At 39.8% G+C, this 19,167-nt stretch overlaps 2 protein-coding genes across 4 annotated transcripts; both read left to right on the top strand.

Moving 5' to 3' along the window:
* The first annotated feature begins 123 nt into the window (after window positions 1–123).
* On the top strand, window positions 124–5,880 carry LOC115690068 (nudix hydrolase 20, chloroplastic-like). Of its 3 annotated transcripts, none has more exons than XM_056319744.1 (9): window positions 124–473; window positions 592–656; window positions 855–1,041; window positions 1,256–1,336; window positions 2,113–2,244; window positions 4,089–4,168; window positions 4,496–4,611; window positions 4,747–4,867; window positions 5,645–5,880. In XM_056319744.1, exons 1-9 carry the CDS (start codon window positions 204–206, stop codon window positions 5,712–5,714), a joined length of 1,122 nt encoding a protein of 373 aa, XP_056175719.1. In that variant the 5' UTR covers window positions 124–203; the 3' UTR covers window positions 5,715–5,880. The 3 variants fall into 3 exon arrangements, with proteins under 3 accessions (XP_056175719.1, XP_056175729.1, XP_030472166.1); XM_030616306.2 differs by having other exon boundaries at window positions 125–473; window positions 2,113–2,238; XM_056319754.1 differs by lacking the exon at window positions 2,113–2,244.
* A 1,838-nt stretch (window positions 5,881–7,718) lies between these two features.
* On the top strand, window positions 7,719–11,689 carry LOC115690069 (aquaporin NIP1-1-like). Its single transcript, XM_030616307.2, has 5 exons — window positions 7,719–7,954; window positions 8,134–8,358; window positions 8,591–8,788; window positions 9,599–9,660; window positions 11,226–11,689. The coding sequence occupies exons 1-5, from the start codon at window positions 7,835–7,837 to the stop codon at window positions 11,443–11,445; spliced, it is 825 nt and encodes a 274-aa protein (XP_030472167.1). The 5' UTR covers window positions 7,719–7,834; the 3' UTR covers window positions 11,446–11,689.
* The last annotated feature ends 7,478 nt before the right edge of the window (window positions 11,690–19,167 follow it).

The following is a 19,167-nucleotide window of genomic DNA, read 5'->3' as shown; positions in this document are numbered from 1 at the left end:
AAATCAAATATATTAAAAAGATACTATTGCAACGTAATATTAGATGGCAAAATCGGAAAAAAGAAAAAAAAGAAGAGGGCTCACCAAACACCAATATTTTGACCTCGAAAAGTCAACTGCCTCTTCTTTCCCAAAACTCAAAAGCTGCTTCAGTTTTCCCTCGACGCAGCTCGCAGTCTCTCTCTCTCTCTCTCTCTCCCTCCATGGCTTCAGCTGGCGCTTCTCATCTCTCGCCGGCAATGGCGTCCCTGCCCTCGCCCCTCCTCCCTCGCGCTCTCTTCAGCAGACCCATCTCGCTCCTCCCCTTCCGCCGCTCCACAAAATGCGTTTCTCATCAATCCGCCTCGTTCTCGGCAAGCACCTTCACTTGGGACGACTTCCTGCAAGCCTCCCGTCCCCAGTACTCCGACGACGACGACTCCTCCGACCTCGCCGGATTCGTCGAGAAGATCAGGCTCTGCAACCGTGGCTCGGTGGGTGCTCCGGCGTTTCTTCTGTCTCCTCCTCCTCCGTTCTTGTTGGAGATGGTCGGGGTTCAAGAGGGACTGAAGCTCCGTTTTCTTGGTTCTTCTTTTGTTTGAACTCTGGCAGGAGATGCTGTCTGATTTCTTGCCGTTCGTCGTCGAAGATCAGATTGTCGGTTATGTCCATCATGGGTAGGATTTTCTCACCCAACTCGCTGCGTTAATGTGTTAATCTTGGAAAATTGAATGAGCGTGAACCCGATTTGTTGGGTCGCTTGGATCAATGGAAAGAGTCTTGCCTGTTATGAAGGACGACTTTTAAGAGATTTATTTGCTCCCCCAGTTCAATGCATAGCTAAATTAATTTGTCCTTTCGGAATATATGTGCAGTTTGGCTGATCATTTGGGGCGATTCGACGACGTGTTTACTTTCGATCGAGACGGTTTTAATGGTAGCCGTTTTGGTGGACGTGTCAGTTTACATCCATCGCTGGAAACACCTGAGGATAGGACCGAAGCGGTGGCGCACGTAGTGAAATGCTTAGGCCGAGAACTGATTCCAGGTATTAGAAATGAGGTATTGCCTGTGGTCACGATCGAACTATGCATAGTGTGCTACCTTCTTATCATCCTGAACAGGTGCAAATGGGGTTGAATATGACCAAAGATGCCTTTTTCTGAGGAAGCACTTTCCCTTGCTTATGAATTATGATAGTCCTGATGCAACTGATGATTTGGCCATGTGATTTTTGTTTACTTTTCCTTACTGTGCTTCCGTTTGTTCGGACCAGCTCTATCCAGTGAAATCTTCATTTGGAGGTTCGATAATATTCTCTCTCGAACGTGCAGCGGCTCCTTATTTTGGAATCAAGGTCCGCTTTTCTCCTTTCCATAGCAGTATGCCCTTATGCCTAGTTTCTCTATGAAATTAGTATTCTTTACTGAGAGCTCAGATCCAATAGTTAGTAGCTTTATTCTATTATGTTGTGTATGAAAATCCTTACCTGTATAAATGAAATTCTCAGTTCCTTGTGAACATAAAGTCTAAAGGTATTGATCGAGATCCATTTTTGGGACAATATCTGGATCAAATGAATTCCCTAATGTGTCACAAATGCTTTTGAACTCAGAAGATTGGTAAAACATCAAGTTAATGCAATTCCTCTTCCCTTTCCCTTGAGTAATCGTCTTGCTTTTCGCATAACCTTGGTGAGGTACTTGATGGAGAACATAATGGCTTCTTAAAGCTTTTGTAAGAGCTACTTGGAACATGTTTAATATCCAGTTTATATATAAGAAGATGATTCCATATATGGCTGCTAATTTTTGGGGTTTAAACCATAGGGAACCCAGCAGAAGCTCGAACTGAGATACTCTGAGATCTTGCAATATTTACTGCGATTCAATTCCTTCTTAACCAACCAAACTTATGGACGCAATAGTTCAGCAATAATGTCTCTCTACTCCAGCCTTAGGTAACATTAAAAGTAAGACGAAAAGATTTTGCCATAGTGAGCATTCAACTGGGAATATTAGACGCGGAAAAAAAGTGTTGGCTTGTGCTGAAGGGTAAATAAACCACAATGTGATTGTATCTCATTTAAAATAACTCACTTTTTTAGTTACCCGGAATTCTTTTCTGTAGTAGGCATATGGAGTTCACATGAATGGCTATGTTGAAATGGACGGTCAGGAATATCTCTGGATCGGGAAGAGAAGTCAAGTCAAACCAACATACCCGGGAATGCTTGATCATCTAGTAGCAGGAGGACTGGTTCGTGTCGATAACTCTTTTTGTTGTTCATATGTTTTTCCTCATGGAAGCTGCACGAATATATTGGTATTTCTGTGTCATCACATGTAACTTGAAAAAATTTCACCAGTGCTTCCCTTTCCAGATCACGTTTCTGTAGCCATTCTCATATAGAGTTTTTTGGTTCTTCTTCTTTCTGTGTGGTTGTGGGGTTGGTTTAGATTTTTCTTTCTGTGTCTGACAACGGCCCTCCTCAAACCCACATTGGGGGAGCCTTGTCTACTGGAATGTCCTCTTTTATGGGTATAGTGCTAGCACCACACCAGAAAGCTGAAATTGAAATTCCAGACGTTTATATCCCAAAGGCCCATGATGGTTTACTGTATTGATTGGACTACCTCCCTTTCTTCTAGGAAGCTGCACTCCCTTCGCTTATGTAATAGTCTGGCCGGCTAATATGCTTCTGATATTCAAGTGAAGTTTGATAATTCATGACTCTGAAAAATGGAGATGGCTCTGTCTCAACCATGCTGCTTTTCTCTTTTTGAGTTGCTGTAAGTTCTGGTATGGCTAGTTTGGGCTTACACTGTATTGGAAGATATAGGGGTAGCTGATTGCTTCTCTTGATTCTTTCCTGCATAGAAGGGAACATTTGGATACAACTCTGGACGTATCTTGATTGAAGTACTCTTTTACTAATACATTTGTGGAGGAAAATTATTGGCTAAAAACGAGACCTGAATTGTGAGATTCCATTAGTCGTGAATGGCATGGTCCTACTACTCAATATCGACTTGTATGACACAGGTACAAGATAAACAGCATTAGAATGCTCATGTAACCGGAAGGGAAAAATAATTGCTTTAAAGTAGGCGATGCTCTTAGGTTGTTTGAAGTAGCTATTGGTGTTCTTCTGAGTTTCACCCTCAAATATGTGCAAGGGAGATATTTTTCAGTGATTTGAATCCTTAACCCGACTTGATAATCCTTTCAAGATATAATTAGGTGCAGAATATTGGCTTATAATGGAGTTAAGGCTTAATAAAAGTTCTTCAGAACAATTCACGGATTTTGCTAATCTATAAAGGAGATGATGGCAATTGTTACAGAAGGTGGTTTGGGTTATAAAAAGCCCTCTTGTGCAATAATTTCCTTCAGCAGCAATCTCAATAGTTTGGAATGTCATTTTCTAATAGATTAATGATTCTGGTACCATCTCAATGTCTGAAGTCTGAACAATGTGGATTTGATGGATGAAAGTATTGACATAGTAAGTCAATTTGCATTGGTTCAAGAGAAATTCTAGTTAGGCTTATATAAATTTGGGTGAGATTGAGTCTTTATGAGTGAAACTGAGACCTGTCGACTAGAATTGAGAACAGTTTCGTTCTTTTCTCCCCTTTTGCTGGTGTTAAAACCTTAGGTGGGAAGTCTTTAATCCTTCAATACTCTGATGTTCATCTCTGTGTTAACCCTGTAAAAAGTGTTGGTAGAAAAATTAAAGTTTGTTCTGTTGCTTATTTTTGCTGGTGCTGAAGCCATAAGTGGGAGATCTATTTGGAAATCTTTAATACTTTGATACTGTGATGTTCATCTCAGTATTAGCCCTTAGGAGTGTCGGTGCAAAATGAACCGCAGCTTTTGTCTGTTTCTTGTTGTCTTATCAGATAGTGTTGATCAACATTGTGGATAAAATAATCCAAAGTACAGACCAATTTATTGGTGGCTTGGCTTTCTTTGTTGTATCCTTATTCATTTTTTTTGAAAAAATGACTGGATGCAATTCCCTCAACTGTAATCATCAACTAGAATGACTGACTGACTGCACGTGTGCGCCATACGAGTTTATTCGAATTTCGTGTTGACTGCAGCCTCATGATCTTGCTTGTGGGGAGAATCTTATGAAGGAATGTGAAGAAGAAGCAGGCATCCCAAGAATCATTTCCTGTGGGTAAGCAATGGGGCTCACAGTATTGCCGTTAATGTTGCGCAATTTATTTTTATTAGCGTAAAGTTTTCGATGAGAATGGAGGTAAGTGATGAGGCTCACAGCATTGCTCTTATTTTGGCAATAATTCCTTTTGTTACCTTAAACTCATAGATAAGAATGAAACTAGCTTCTTGTGCAATGAAAATCTCTCTCTCTCCCCACATATTTTGGGGTCGGTAGGTGAGTGTAACATTTTTGTGAACTGTACATCTATCACCATACTTTCGTCTGTACCATATGTGGAGGTGCATATATTGGCTTTATTAACTTTCTGAGATGTCATTGTAGAGCAATACCAGTTGGTGCTGTTTCCTACATGGACATAGATGGATATAGCTACAAGAGAGATGTCTTGTTCTGTTATGATCTTAAACTTCCTGAAGGTTTTAAACCAAATAATCAAGGTAAGATCTGTAAATCTTGGGTTCCCTTAAGAGCTTGTAAATTTCATTTCTCTCTCCCATCCACCAGACGGGACTTGAATGATGACAGTGACTCATGTTTCTGATACTCTGGTTTTCTTTACTATCCTATGATAGATGGAGAAGTAGAGAGCTTCAAGTTAATTCCTGTGGCCCAAGTTGCAAATGTCATTAGGAGGACCAAGTTTTTCAAGCCTAACTGCGCGCTAGTCATCACTGATTTTCTATTTCGACATGGGTAAGGGCTTCTCTTTTTATTCTCTTCATTACTTTTCTCCATTTATCTGGTTCTTTGGAATTCTGGTCCTTTGCTCAGTGGTTGTGCTTTTTCCAACGCTGAAGTCATCTGTATTTAAGGGGAGACAATACATGCCTTCTGGAGAAAGTGAAGGACGCTGGTCTGTTCTTCCATATCTGGAAAACATTAGGAAAGCATGAATCGATAGGAAAGATTACTGGCAGGTCCCTTTTGCTTGGTCACTGTCTACGTTAGTTGGTGCATTTTGTTTTCTTGTTGAAACCCTTTATGCTTTGTGCTGAATCAATATAAGCTCCAACAGCTGATTCCTGGAAGAAACATCTTCGCCTTTCTCTGCCATTCCGTGGAGCTAAAGAAAGAAATAGTGGTGGTGGATAGTGCAATATGGATATTATATCTTAGATCAGTATGCTCAATAGCTATTTGAGTGATTTAGTTCATGGTACTTTCAGAACGACATTTTCTGAGGCAGTCATTTTTAGTGGAAGCTACAGGTTTAACCGGATTCAACCACGTAGTTAGACTGCGAATTCCGTCGGCAAAACTCACCCCGAAATGTCATTCTTTGTACGAAACTTTGTCAGGGAACCTCAATTTTTTGCCAGTTCAATTAAGTGTAGTCATATTGCATCAGTAGCATTTCCATCATGAAGAGAGGGGACTATAACCATGAACTAGTTTTTCGGAAGCGGATCGTGTTTGTGTTAGTAGCGAGTCTGAGAGCCGGCATGCTGATACTTTTCATTGTTGTTGCAGGTACATCAAACCTGAGTATACTGGATACTTGGATTTATTGCATAGTCTGAAGAGTGGAGATTGCTCCTGAGTTCCGGATTATATCACATTATTATTTTTGAACTCTCTTTATCTTTCTTCTCCATTTTTTTTTTGTTCCTTTGTCATTATTTGGCAACTTTTCGGTCTCATTGTTATTGAACTGAGATTTAGCTTTTCGAAACAATTTCTCAATATTTAATATTTTAATACTACAAGTCATCACGCTGGCTGTCGCATATGCGTGTGTTAATGACCAAAGAACTTGATCAAAATCAAGAAAAAGAAAATTCAAGAACCTAACTGCAAAAACTGCAACAAGCGAATGCTGATTCGATTTGATTAATCATGTTGGGGCTTCTTAATCTGAATTTTAACAACTTGAAAAGTGAATTTCGAAACCACAGGCGTACATGGGAACTTTTTTGTTTCTATGCTACAAGAGCTATTCATCATCTTAAGTTATTAATAAGAAATCCGTTGATCGATAATTGTCAGAAAAATTGTTCAAAAAGTCCTAAACTTAATGTACGACGGCCAATTCAGTCATAAACCTTTCAATTATGCCAATTTAGACTTAAACCTTTTGACGATTTGTCAATTTAGACTTAAACCTCTTGATGATTTGCCAATATAGTTCTTTCGGCTAATTATCTAAATAATAGATGTAAGACTAAAGGTTTATGACTAAATTGATAAATTGTCAAAGTGTTTAGGATTAAATCGGTACTATTGAAATGTTTTAGACTGGATTGATTGCTGTATAATAGATTTATGACTTTTTGAACAATTATCCCAATAATCGTTGATCTTACAAGACAAAAAAGTCGAGCCGGCTTTACAAATATCACTGAAAAACTCGCTTAGGACACCTTTGAAAGAAACAGGGAGAGACACAAACCGATGCACGTGCAACTTTTCCCTTTGGTCAAATTCTTCACACCTACATTGAATATGCGTGAAAATCACTGACCCTGATGATTTATCAAGCCAACATAAAACGACCAAGGCCAATCTAGGAAGGCGTCACGGTGTAGCAGCTCATGACCGGTGGACTTATGGCTAACATGAAAATAAACAGAGATCTATTAGATAAAAAGGAACACAAAAAAAAAAAAAAAAACAGAAAGAAGAAAAGTTTCTTTTTCTCGAGAGACCATTAAACCTAATTTTAATTTGCTAACAAAAAATGAACTGAATGGTCGAAAGATTCCATTCATTTCTCCAAATAATACTCGAAGGGTACATAGAAGGCTTTCAAGACTAGAAAATCCCGAATAACCGTGGAACAAAACAGAATGCAAATAACAGATTTGCCATCGTACGTCTTGCAAATGGGTCTTTTTCGCCCTATTAGTCCCCTCACTGAAAAAAAAAAAAAGCAGTCTCTCCAATATCTTTTGCTAGTAAAAGCATGGATCTAATTTCCTTACCATCAAAAGCACCAGCTAATTATGGCCCAACCTTAGATTCATTCTCGTTTAAAGATAAGGTCAAATAACATATCAAGGTCCAATCTGAAAAGCCATAATGCAAAATAGGCATATCGAAGTAGTTTAGACCCTTTTTTTTTGGTCTAAACCCTTTTGGCAAAATCCAACAGGCCTGCTCATTGAAAGGATGTCTTCATGAAGCCTAGTTGCTTGTGCCTCCTTGTATCTCAGCTATGGTGGTTGAAGCGGGCCCTCAATGCCTGGTCGGTTCACAGGTCATCTTTTTCAACGTTACGTTTTATCTTCTTCGGCTGCGAAGGAGACGAATTGGAGGGAGCTAAAGATAGCAGGCTTGACGACCCTGACGAGGGAGCTCAAGCAATGAGATTTAGATATTACGAGAGATTGTATTGGGCAAATTGAGATTTTAATTAATTTTTAATTCTATATTGGATTGCACTAAGCATACGATGAATTTTTCCGAATCAGGACAACTAAACGCGGTCTTTAGCTGTAAAAAAACACCATTACACGTAAGAAGTTCAAACTGTCGTACACAATCTTAATCCGCCTCTGTCTCTCTGTCTCTCTAGTACAAAGTATAAATTGGGCCTGCTTCTTTTTAAATGCCAAACGGAGCGAACCCATATCAGTGGTTTCTTTCCCCTTCTTGTCAAAATCTCGAAAAGCTGTTATTTGCTCCTTATCTTGAGTATTTTCTCTGAAATGCTAGCACAAAATGGCAGATCAGATCAGTGGGAGCAATGGAAACCATGGAGTAGTCTTGGAAACGAAAGACACCTCCAACACCAAGGAAGAGATTAAAAGCACCCTCTTCTCTTTTCCCTTCATTCAAAAGGTTGCTTGTGTTCTCTCATCTTCATCCACCCTCTTTTCCCCCCAATCCCCCCCTTCCTGTTTTCTCTCTGTCCTTTTCTTTTTCTTTTCGTATTCACTTAGATGTTCATCGATCTTTGGAGGTGCACATATTGTAACGACGTGCGAAACAAATCCCGAATTTCTCGAAAAATGTTGCAGCTGATGGCTGAGGTCCTCGGGACGTACTTCTTGATATTCGCGGGCTGCGGGTCGGTGGCGGTGAACTTGGACTACGACAAGGTGGTGACGCTCCCGGGGATATCGATAGTGTGGGGTTTGGCGGTGATGGTGTTGGTGTACTCGGTCGGACACATCTCCGGCGCCCATTTCAACCCGGCCGTCACCATTGCTTTTGCCACCTGCAGGAGGTTTCCATGGAAACAGGTGCAACCATACCTCTTCCAAAGTCATAACGCCTAATCTAATTTAGTCAATCTTCCCATTGAAAATATGTTGTTATCCGTGTCAGAGGATGAAACGCCAATTTTGCTTTGCTTGAGCTCTGCTCTCTATCTAAATCTCGACTCGGGAAAGCATTGATTTAGGCAATTGATGGAGGATTCTTCCATTAATTTTTTGCTGAGCTGAATCTTCCTCTTTTGTTCTTGGCGTGTAGGTGCCTCCATATATATTGGCACAAGTTGTCGGATCGACGCTGGCGAGTGGGACACTGCGGTTGCTATTCACCGGCGACCTCGACCATTTTGTAGGGACTAAGCCGGCCGGTTCGGATGTGCAAGCCTTCGTCTTTGAGTTCATCATCACTTTTTACCTCATGTTCATCATCTCCGGCGTTGCCACGGACAACAGAGCAGTGAGTCGTGACTTCTTTCCTTGAAATTACTTGTTGATAATTGGGGAAATTCCGATGGAAATTCCTGTACAGAAAGAAAAATTTAATGCAATCTCTTCAAAGACGAGGCGGGATCATAAAATCGTAAGAGATTACAGAGAAATAATGTGATATCCTTGTGGACATAGAAAATAATTAAGGCATTTTGTACCAAGATGCGGCAGGGCGGCGGCCCCTGCCAGCCAACCACCCTTAAGTTCATTCCTGCTTCCTTGTGAACGTCCTTTCCGACAACACTTTTTGTGTCAAAAGGGCCCCTAATTCTTGAACAAAAGAGGGCAACGCAAAGCACTTTTTACAAGGAAAGGGTCGACCCACTTTTAATGTCTAATAAAAGGTGGCCTGGTTCAATTTCAAGTTTCATATCTGGATTTTGTGATCGCATCAAATCGATGTCATTGGAAAACGCTATATTTTTGTTAATCGTGCGATGAAATTCATAATGTTAACTTCATATCACTTTCGCGGTTAACCCAATAATTACGCTAACGCGTGTTGATTTGTGTTGGAAATGGTCATGATAGGGATAGGGAGGATGGTGCATATTGAATGAGCTCATCACATGCAGGTTGATGGGACTTCTCGCCAAACAATTGGCACCCGATTCTTCTAAAATCGATTTAAATATTCGTTACGGTTAAATTAGATGATCTTTCGCCACCTTGGTTTTGAATTACAAAAGGATTTTAAAATATGAACTTCTATATTGTTATTTTGTTTATGTCCCTTCCCCTGATAAGTTAATTTAATTAATGTTTATGATTGGTGCAGATTGGAGAGCTCGCTGGTATCGCTGTTGGGGCAACCGTCTTGCTGAACGTGATGTTTGCAGGGTATTTGACTTATTCTACTCCTCATATGTTTAAAATTGCTCTCATCTTAGGCTGAAAAGAAATGTCGACCGTGATTATTGACTGGCTACACCTTTTAAAAACAATAAATTGTACATGATTGACTACATCTTTTCAATGAAGAACATCATAGGATATAGTTTTATCTTACAAGATGTTGCTGTTCCAAATTATCACATAAATGTCATCGTCTACATCATCAATGAAAAGACCATCCTTGACCTTTTCTTAAAATTATACTTTGCATCCTCTAAGTATAATATATACAAGTACTTTGGCCATCAATTTAAAGAGAAAGATAAAGTCATCTAAATTATCGATACCATTTTCTTGGGAATAGTGTCAGAAAAGTCCTAAACCTTTTGCATTGGTGCCAATTTAGTTATAAATCCTTTTTTGGTGTCAATTCAATCCTAAACCTTTTGTCTTTATGCCAATTCAATCATTTCGACTAATTTTGACCGGATTTTCCTAACGTGGATGCCGGCCGGCTTACGTGGCACCGCCAGTGATGACATGAACAACTTTTAATAATATTTTAATATTTTTCGAATTTTTTAATATTTTTTTCTCTTCTTTTCTTTTCTTTTTTCTTTTCATTTCTTCTTCCTCCAGTTGGTCGCCAGATTGGCGACCGGCTGGAGGCCAAGGTCGGCGAGCCCGTTGGCAGCTGGCGAGGGTGGCCGTGACCTTGCGGCCTCTGCCAGCGGCTGAATGAGGCACGACCTCTCTAGATCTAGTGAGGTCGGGCCTCGCGCTGGGTTGGCGAGGCTCAAGCCCCGTCGGCCATGGGCGAGGCCCGACCTCGCCAGATTCGGCGAGGTCGTGCCTCGCCTAGCCGCTAGCGAGGGCTCGGCCCTCACCAGTGGCCGCAAGGGCGAAGGCCGCGACCTCGGGGCCACTGGCGAGGGCCGGGAAAGCCTTGCCCAACCGCCGACGAGGCTCTAGCCCTCGCTAGAAGCCGCTAGGGTGAAGGCTGTGACCTCCCAGCCTCTAGCGAGGGCTAGGCGAGCCTTGCCAGTGGCTGGTGTGGCTCACCAAAGGTCGGTGAGGTCGACCTCGCCGGCCTCTGGCCGGTCTTCGGTCCAGCGACTGGCTAGAGGAAGAGGGAGGGGAGGGAAAAAAAAGAAAAAAAAAAGAAAAAAAATTCAAAAAATATTAAAATATCATTAAAAGTTGTATACGTTAGCGCTGGCAGCCGGTCGCTGGCCGGCCGGCATCCACGTCAGTAAAATCCGGCCAAAATTAGTCGAAAAGACTGAATTGGCATAAAAACAAAAGGTTTAGGATTCAATTGGCACCAAAAAAAGGTTTAAGACTCAATCGGCACCAATGCGAAAGGTTTATGACTTTTTTTACATTTTTCCCTCATTTTCTTCGTATGTCGGACCGAACTTCTATCCCACGAAAAACCCTCGCAAACTTTTGCTCCAAGAAATCGGGTCCGGCAACAAATTTTCTTTTTGTTGAGAAACAAAATGTTTACTTAGTTAGAAATTAAGGATTTCGTGATGATAATTTGTGCTGTTTTTTCGGGTGGTGGATAGGCCGATAACGGGAGCATCAATGAACCCAGCAAGGAGCTTGGGTCCGGCGATAGTGTTTCGCCATTACGACAAGGTGTGGATCTACATCGTGGCACCAACGGTCGGGGCGATTTCCGGGGCGTGGGTCTACAACCTGATCCGGTTCACCGACAAGCCCATCCGAGAGATCACCAAGTCCGGCTCTTTCCTCCGGAGCTCCGCCCGAAACAGCTCTTCTTGACTCAAACTCATTCGGCTCTCTCTCTCTCCGGCGTCAAACTTCTTCTTCTTCTTTGTTGTTTTCTCTCTCTCTTTTCTCTTTTGATTTTGCTCATGATGTGTGTGCGTTTGGTAGTGAAAAGGGTTGATCTTCCTACTTCAATTGATGGGTCATTCCCTTCTCTCTGGAGTTTTTTTTTTATCAGAACTCTGGAGTTGAAATGTTAACACGCTGTATTTAATATTTGGGAAATTATTTTCCCAATAATTCTAAGGGTTAATACCACAAAAAATACAAACTGGTACACATGTGATAAATTTACCCCAAACTAATTTTTTGACCACCAAAAACCCTAATTTGTACATCCATGACAAATTTACCCTTTGTCAGTTTCCAATAAATTTTACCGTTAAATTTATGAGTTGGATGACATATGGCAGTTGATGGGTGTACTGATTCGGGGTTTACCCTCCGTTTGTCACAGGTATAATAAGTTGTGATTTTTCGTGGTATTAATTCAATTTAACATAGGATAAATTTGTCACAAGTATACCAATTTGGGGTTTTTTTTATAGTCAAAAAATTAGTTTGAGATAAATTTGTCATATGTGTACCAGTTTAAGATTTTTTGTGGTATTAGCTCTAATTCTAAAAGTAGTTTTTCTTTTGGGTTAATACCACGAAAAACCTCAAACTGGTACACCTGTGATAAATTTACCTCGAACTATTTTTTTGACCACCAAAAACCCCATACTAATACACTTGTGACAATTTTACCCCGAACTAATTTTTTAACCACTAAAAACCCCAAACTGGTACATCTGTAACAATTTTACCCCAAACTAATTTTTTGATCACTAAAAACCCCAAACTGATACATTTGTGACAAATTGACCCTCATTTAGTATCCGTTAAATTAGATTAATATCACGAAAAATCACAAATTGGTAAACTTGTGACAAACAGAGGGGTAAAATCCCAAACTAGTACACCGGTCAACTACCACATGTCATCAAACTTAAAAATTTGAAGTAAAATTTAACGGAAATAAACGGAGGGTAAATTTGTCATAGGTGTTCGAGTTTGAGGTTTTCGGTGGTAAAAAAATTAGTTCGGGGTAGAATTGCCACAGGTGTACCAGTTTGGGGTTTTTTGTGGTCAAAAAATTAGTTCGGGGTAAAATTATCATAAGTGTACCAGTTTGGGGTTTTTTGTGATTAAAAAAGTTTGGGATAAATTTATCACAGATGTACCAGTTTAGAGTTTTTCGTAGTATTAACCCTTTTCTTTTTGTTATCTTTTCTTCTCTTTTGATTTTGATCGTGTGTACTTGTATATCCAGTTTTTTTTGGCCAGACGTGTATTTTCATAGTGGAATAGGAGTTGATTTTGATGCGTTCCCATCTTTTGGTTGTTTTGGCTCATTGTAAGAGAGGTTTCCTCCATATATTTGTGGAATTGAAATGTGAGGAGTGATGGCAAATGTCAGGTGTATTTGTATCGCAAACATGTTGTATTTCTAACAAGAATTTTTTTTTTCTTTTGCGATGTGGTAAGAGTGAATTACTACATCATTTGTCTTGAAACACCGTAAAAAAAAGGTAAGGATTATATTTTCCTCCGTTGCTGATCGATAGAATCGACGTACCTTTGATTGTTAAGATACAAATGTAATGGAGATCACTCGCATGCAAACTTTCCAAGCATTAAAATGGAATGTTCTTGTTGAATAGAGGATCTACGTCGTGAAATGAGTTGCTAACATGCCTCGAAATAAGTACCTTTCGCCTCATGTTCAAGCGTTCGCTGTTAGAGTTCATCGTCACTTTTTACCTCATGTTCATCATCTCCAGCATCGCCACCGGCAATATAGAGCAATGAGTTTTATCTTCTTTCATTCAATTACCTTGCTAATACTTGGGGAAATTTTGTTATAAAGTGCCCCGAAGCCCTTATTAAGCTACCAAACAGGAAAAAAAATACTACAATATCTAAGAGAAAATGACACTGAAAGTGTAATAACTTTGGTACAACGCTCATTTCAGTATCGAAATTTTTCAGAGCAATCACTTAAATCCCATATCGGTGGAAAAACAATTTCCAGCATCAAATTTGGGCAATTCGTTTCCTAAGTGGCTATTTTTTAATCAAATTTTAAGTCCTACATGACTTTCTTAACAAAAATTGAAATCCAACGGCGACTGAGAAGGGACGGCATGGCAAATGGTCTAAGTAACTCACCAATTTATCTTCTTTTCTTCTTCATCTTCTTCGTCTTCGTCTTCAGCTAACAATTTCACTTTCATACACATTGTTCTTCTTTTTTTTTGCCGTTCATTTTATTAACTACCGTCCATGTCCTAAAGTGACCAGCAAAAACCAAAATAAAATTGAAAAAAAAAGGTTTAATTCAATTGTCTCTGTCTTCCTAAAGCTGTGATGCGTGCTTCGTGAATTTGCAATGGGGAAGGATAGAGCTCTGGCAAGTCTTGTGGATGATCTCTGTGGTCACAGTGATTTCGCGGGTGTGTGGTCGTCATTCCACAACGGTCGTAGACAGTCTATGCGATAATTCGACTCTGAAGAAGTCCGGTGGCAACAACCTATTCGTTCCGGTAACTATGTTTGTTCCTTCTCCTTCGCTACTCTTGTTCGTCCAACGCTTGATTGGAACATACTATTTATCATGGCGATGTTCGTCCTGCGCCTGCTCTCCAGTGCAAATTTCAGCACCTAACTTTGCCCCAACTCCTCGGTTGAAGAACACAACGACATTAGGGTCGGAAGAAGAAAAAAAAAATTAGCCCCAATTCGTTAATTTGGTGCAAATAACGCACATAGACGATATTTTAGCACTAATATTGCTTACTTTACTTTACCGGTGAGCCACATCAGATGGTTTCCATTAAAATTTTGTCATGTAGGATTTTTCCAGTCGCGCAAATCGGTGATGACACCGAAATGATCGTTTTGTTATAAATGTGGCATTCATGTGGCATTCAAGTGATTGTTTGAAAAATTTTAGTACTGGAGTGAGCGCATGGTATGTGCAACACGATCAATCCATTGAAAAAAAACAAGAGAGGGTACTTTCTCATTAAATGTATTTAATAAATGTCCAGGCGACACTTAGTAACAAGATTTAATCAAATTTACTGGACGGTCTCTTGTGGCAGGCACACAATGTTGACTCATGGGACACGAGACAAGAATTTTTATAAAATAGTGCAAAATTTTTAAAAAAAATATATATGAAATTTTTATGGACATGGAAAATGATTATTACAATTTGGATTTTTAGCAAATGGGTCACGAGTCAACGCATGCAGGTTGGTGCGGCTAAATATTTCGCAAGTATATTGGATGATCTTCTGCATCTTGGTTTCCAAATTAAAAATGGGGTTAAAAATTCTGCTCTTCAAAGAGATCGATATACTTAATTATTTTTTATTATGAGTCTTTCCTTGATTAGTTTACTTAATTAATGTTTGTGATTGTTGCAGATAGGAGAACTCGCGGGTCTTGCTCTTGGTGCAACCGTGTTGCTCAACGTGACGTTTGCAATACATGATCGCTTGAAATCTCAGCCTCAAAATAAAATAAATGTTGAACCGGTGATTGTTTATTTTGACCCCATTTGTTACGTGAAAAATGAATAATTTGAAAAATATTTTTCTAATGCATTATCGCTTGAAATAATTAGTCAATGAAAAAATGTTTCATTATTAAATATTTCGCAAACAATGAAAATATTTTTCATTTGTTCATTTTGTCAGCATTACAAAAGTAATTATTTTTATGAAAATATATTTTAAATCATAAACATTTCAATTTGGTCCATTCAATCCTAAACATTTTAACAAATTTGCCAATATAGTCCTTCCGGCCAATTTTGGCCGGCAATCGCTGATATGGATGCTGGCCATTCTACGTGACACGACCGACGCTAACGTGGACAATTTTTTACATTTTTTTCTGAATTTTTTAAAAACTTTTTGAAATTTTCTTTTTTCTTTTCTTTTGTTTTTTTTAACCATCACTAGATTTGTCTCCATTTCTCTCCGCTGCTCCTCAATGAGATGTTTTGGAATATCAACGTTCCCGCTTTGATTTTAGTCTGCCACTACTTGAGTGACTAACAATTCGAAATGAATACCCTTGTAATTGCCATGTTGTGATGATTGGTTGTTCCAGCGGCATTGTCAATCTCCGATTGATTCCTAGTCCTTGCCAATGCGCTTCCTCAAATCGAGCCGCAATGGAAATTATTGAAATACCTTTCACCAAAGAGTGATCTTTGAAACTGATAAGTTGATAATTTGAAGACCGAGAAAATACATAAGTTTGTGATGATGATCGTGAATCCTTTTACAATACAAGTGCATTGACTTTTATATCTACACAATGTAACTGCTTATGAGAAATATATGGTTATAAACGATTACAACTGCAGTCCTTAAACTTTTGGCTCTATCGTCGCACTCGACTTTATCCACAAGTGGTTACAACTCTTTGAATGCCCTTGGACTTAACTGTCAATCGATTTCTTCTTTTTCAATCGCCATCTTTACTTTGTCTTCATTCCACTTATAGTACCGATCAATTGGCATCGTATGTCGATGGCTGTATTTCATGGAACTCACCGACAATCAAATCTTACTTAATACCAAGCTCGATAGTCATTCAAGTCAGCATCATGATCGTACACATTTTGGGGTCAACAAAAAGACGATCATTTTTTTGGTGTCAACAAGTCTATGCTATTTAATTTCACGATCGTACACTTTGCACCATGAGTTTTCCGAAAAGAGAACACCTTCCACTTTATGCGTTGAACTTGAAGGTGCAAACCGTAGGTATTCTCACGATAAAGTAAACAAGTTTGAAAGTTCACCATCTCCAGATGCGAAAGCTACAAAAGCCATAGCCGATTTTGCTCAGCTTCCTACCGCCGGCCCAGCCCGCCATGACTCGTTGAGTTGACCCACCCGATTGTGGTCCCGACCTGGCCGCCACCTTGTTGTCGGCAGCTCCTCCACCCTGGGCCGCCCTTGTCTCATCCCTCACTCACCCGCTGTTCTCTCTATTAGTGATTTGCCGAGCTTGACGGCAGATGTTTTGGGTCATGCTTTGCCAGGGGGTCGATCTCGACGACCCCAGATCTTGGGTCGCGCTTCACCTCGACGTGGCGCTCAGACTGCAAATCTTGGGCCGTGCTCCGCCTCGGAGGAGCATGAACCAAGATTGCCACCGTAAGTTGTCGGTCTTCGGTCGCAGCTACCCATCACCGGTTGCCGATTGTGAATAATCAGGCCGACAAGAAGTGTTGGTCGCGATAAAACGACACACAAGATCTTTATAACTAGAATCTAGAACACAGTAATAGAGTAAAAGGAATTTGTGCACATGATTTGGAATCCATCGTTCTTGATGCGGAATAGCGACGATCCCCAGCACAAATCTTCCCCTCTATTACCCTCTGTATCACTGGCTCGATGAGACTGTCCTCATGATTGGCATTTGCCCCTTTTGTGAGATAATTTGTGTGTCAGAGTTAGAGAAGGGACTTGAGTACTATTTATAGAGTTTTAAGCCAGGCTCTCTCATCACGGGCCGAGCCTTATTTGGCCCACACTAGCAACTCTCATATTAGACTAATTAAGAAACTTCATATCTGACCCCAACCTGTAAAACGGTAAATTACAATATCAATTAATGTAGCTCATATCAGAAAAACTCTTACAAGAAATATTTTTTTTTTAGAAGGTCAAGCAATCCAAACAATTGAAATGGAATTTCATTCCAAGAAATTTCCTGGCAATCATGTGAAAGTTGTGCCTGAACTCAAGTCCGTGATGAATTAAAGGTGATGACTCCTCGAAATTATCAATTAATCCATGTGAAGAACACAGGTTACATATGTTTACGAGGTGTTCCCAAAGAGAGCCACGGAACCTAAACCTTATCCAAGCAGCTTTTACCGTAGGAGGGTCAACCCAGAAGTTCCCTCGTTCGTCAATTTTGACCCCTCAATGAAGTTTTGGAACTCCGTGATGAATCGACTAACTATCCCTTCTTGTGTATACCTTCGCCTTCGCCATTTTAGGGAATGTTTGCATAAATCGATCATGCTTAGAATGAAAGAGAACGAGTCATGATATGACAGAACAACATTCTATGAATAAATTTGATATAATCCAAAAATTGGAAAGGGCTGCTCAAAATGTAGGTTTTTTCCAGCCTAGTCATTCAAGGCCGACCCAATGGGAATTAATCCGGTACTCGAAAGCTTCGAAACGCTGCATTGGTATCGAAAGAATGTTATTATTATTCGTTTCAATATTTGCATTCCCAAAAAAAATTGCCAAACAAGGCCAGTAAATACGTGCACAATTTTGTGAGAGCAGTAGTAATTTATCAAATAGTTTAAATTATTAGATGACTGCAAGGTTAGTTTCAAATGTTGTGACGCATGCATTAGCATTTGACAGTAAAACAAACCTAGGGAGGAGACATAGATCATAAATGTTGAGGTAAATGACATGTCTAGAATAAGGCTAGTTGAAAAGATTTTTCTCTCCCTTGCTCTCTTCTCTTTCCATCATCTTCTTCAACCTTTAACCGTGGGAGGGTTTGAGCTAGTCTCACTCTCCCCTCCCTCATTTGTTGATTTTGTTTGTGTTTTCTTGTTCTTTTCTTTTTTTTTTCCTTCTCTCTATATCTAGAACTAGGAGCTCCCTTTTCCCGATCTTGTTCTAGATTGGAGAGTTTGAACTCTCTCGATCTAGTTCTAGAATTGGGAGCTATCCTCTCCTATTCTAAATCTGGGAGTCTAATAAATATCCTTTCCGGAATTTGATACTCCTACGCTCTGTTTGTGTATAGATCTCTGCCTCCAGTTTCAATAGTAATCATAGGAGCTCTGACGTCTCGCTGAACCACGGAGATTTGCTCTTCAACATGTTAGGTTTGTGTTTGTTCAACCTATTTTGATTGTCTCCGTACGACGATGGTGTAGAGGAAGCTTAACCTAGGCGCGCACCGCCAACTAGCAACGCCGTGGTTACTAGAGAAGAAATTTCCAGCTTGTGCTTATCACTGACGATATATGAGATCCAGTGATCGACCGTCGATTATTTAGCTTGATAGATCCGTTCTTGAGGAACAAATATGTGCTTAACCCGGTTGGTGCTCTGTTGATAGTCATTATATTCTGGATTTGGCTTTGTTGCATAGTATTTTGGGCATTGCTCGGCTTTATTGCTTTGCTACGAAGTCTATGTACTTCTCATGTAACATTTTGCGTAATGAATATAATTTTCTTTTGACAAAAAAAATGAAATGTCTAGAGAGGAAACTTCCTTTAATCAGTCTAATGATTGGTGGATTACAAATGATGATACAACCCACATTTACTAATAATTAAGTTTGCATCCAGAGTGTTGGCTCTATTCGGAACCTACCAATCAAAGGCCTGATCGGAAGAAATTTTCCATAACCGAGGATGGATGAAGACCTAGCTCTAAATTGTAGTAGCTGGTCAAGCTAAAAGTCTATATTTCTGATGCCATAAAGAACTCTAATAGAAGGTTTTGATATTTGAAATGTTAAATGAGACTATTGTCACGGAAGACTTGCGTGTGTGAGCACCTATAAAGAGACTAATGGCGCAATATGCTCTTTATGCTCTTTATATGGATAAGATCGAGATAAACGTACGTAAAAGTGAGACTTTTGGTGGGG

The sequence above is a fragment of the Syzygium oleosum genome, unplaced genomic scaffold, assembly GCF_021117445.2.
Source record: "Syzygium oleosum isolate NSW1041296 unplaced genomic scaffold, Sole_v2.1 Sole_v2.01, whole genome shotgun sequence".
Taxonomy (NCBI): domain Eukaryota; kingdom Viridiplantae; phylum Streptophyta; class Magnoliopsida; order Myrtales; family Myrtaceae; genus Syzygium; species Syzygium oleosum.
Note: the sequence above shows the minus strand (reverse complement) of the source record. Positions and strands in the feature narration are given on the sequence as shown.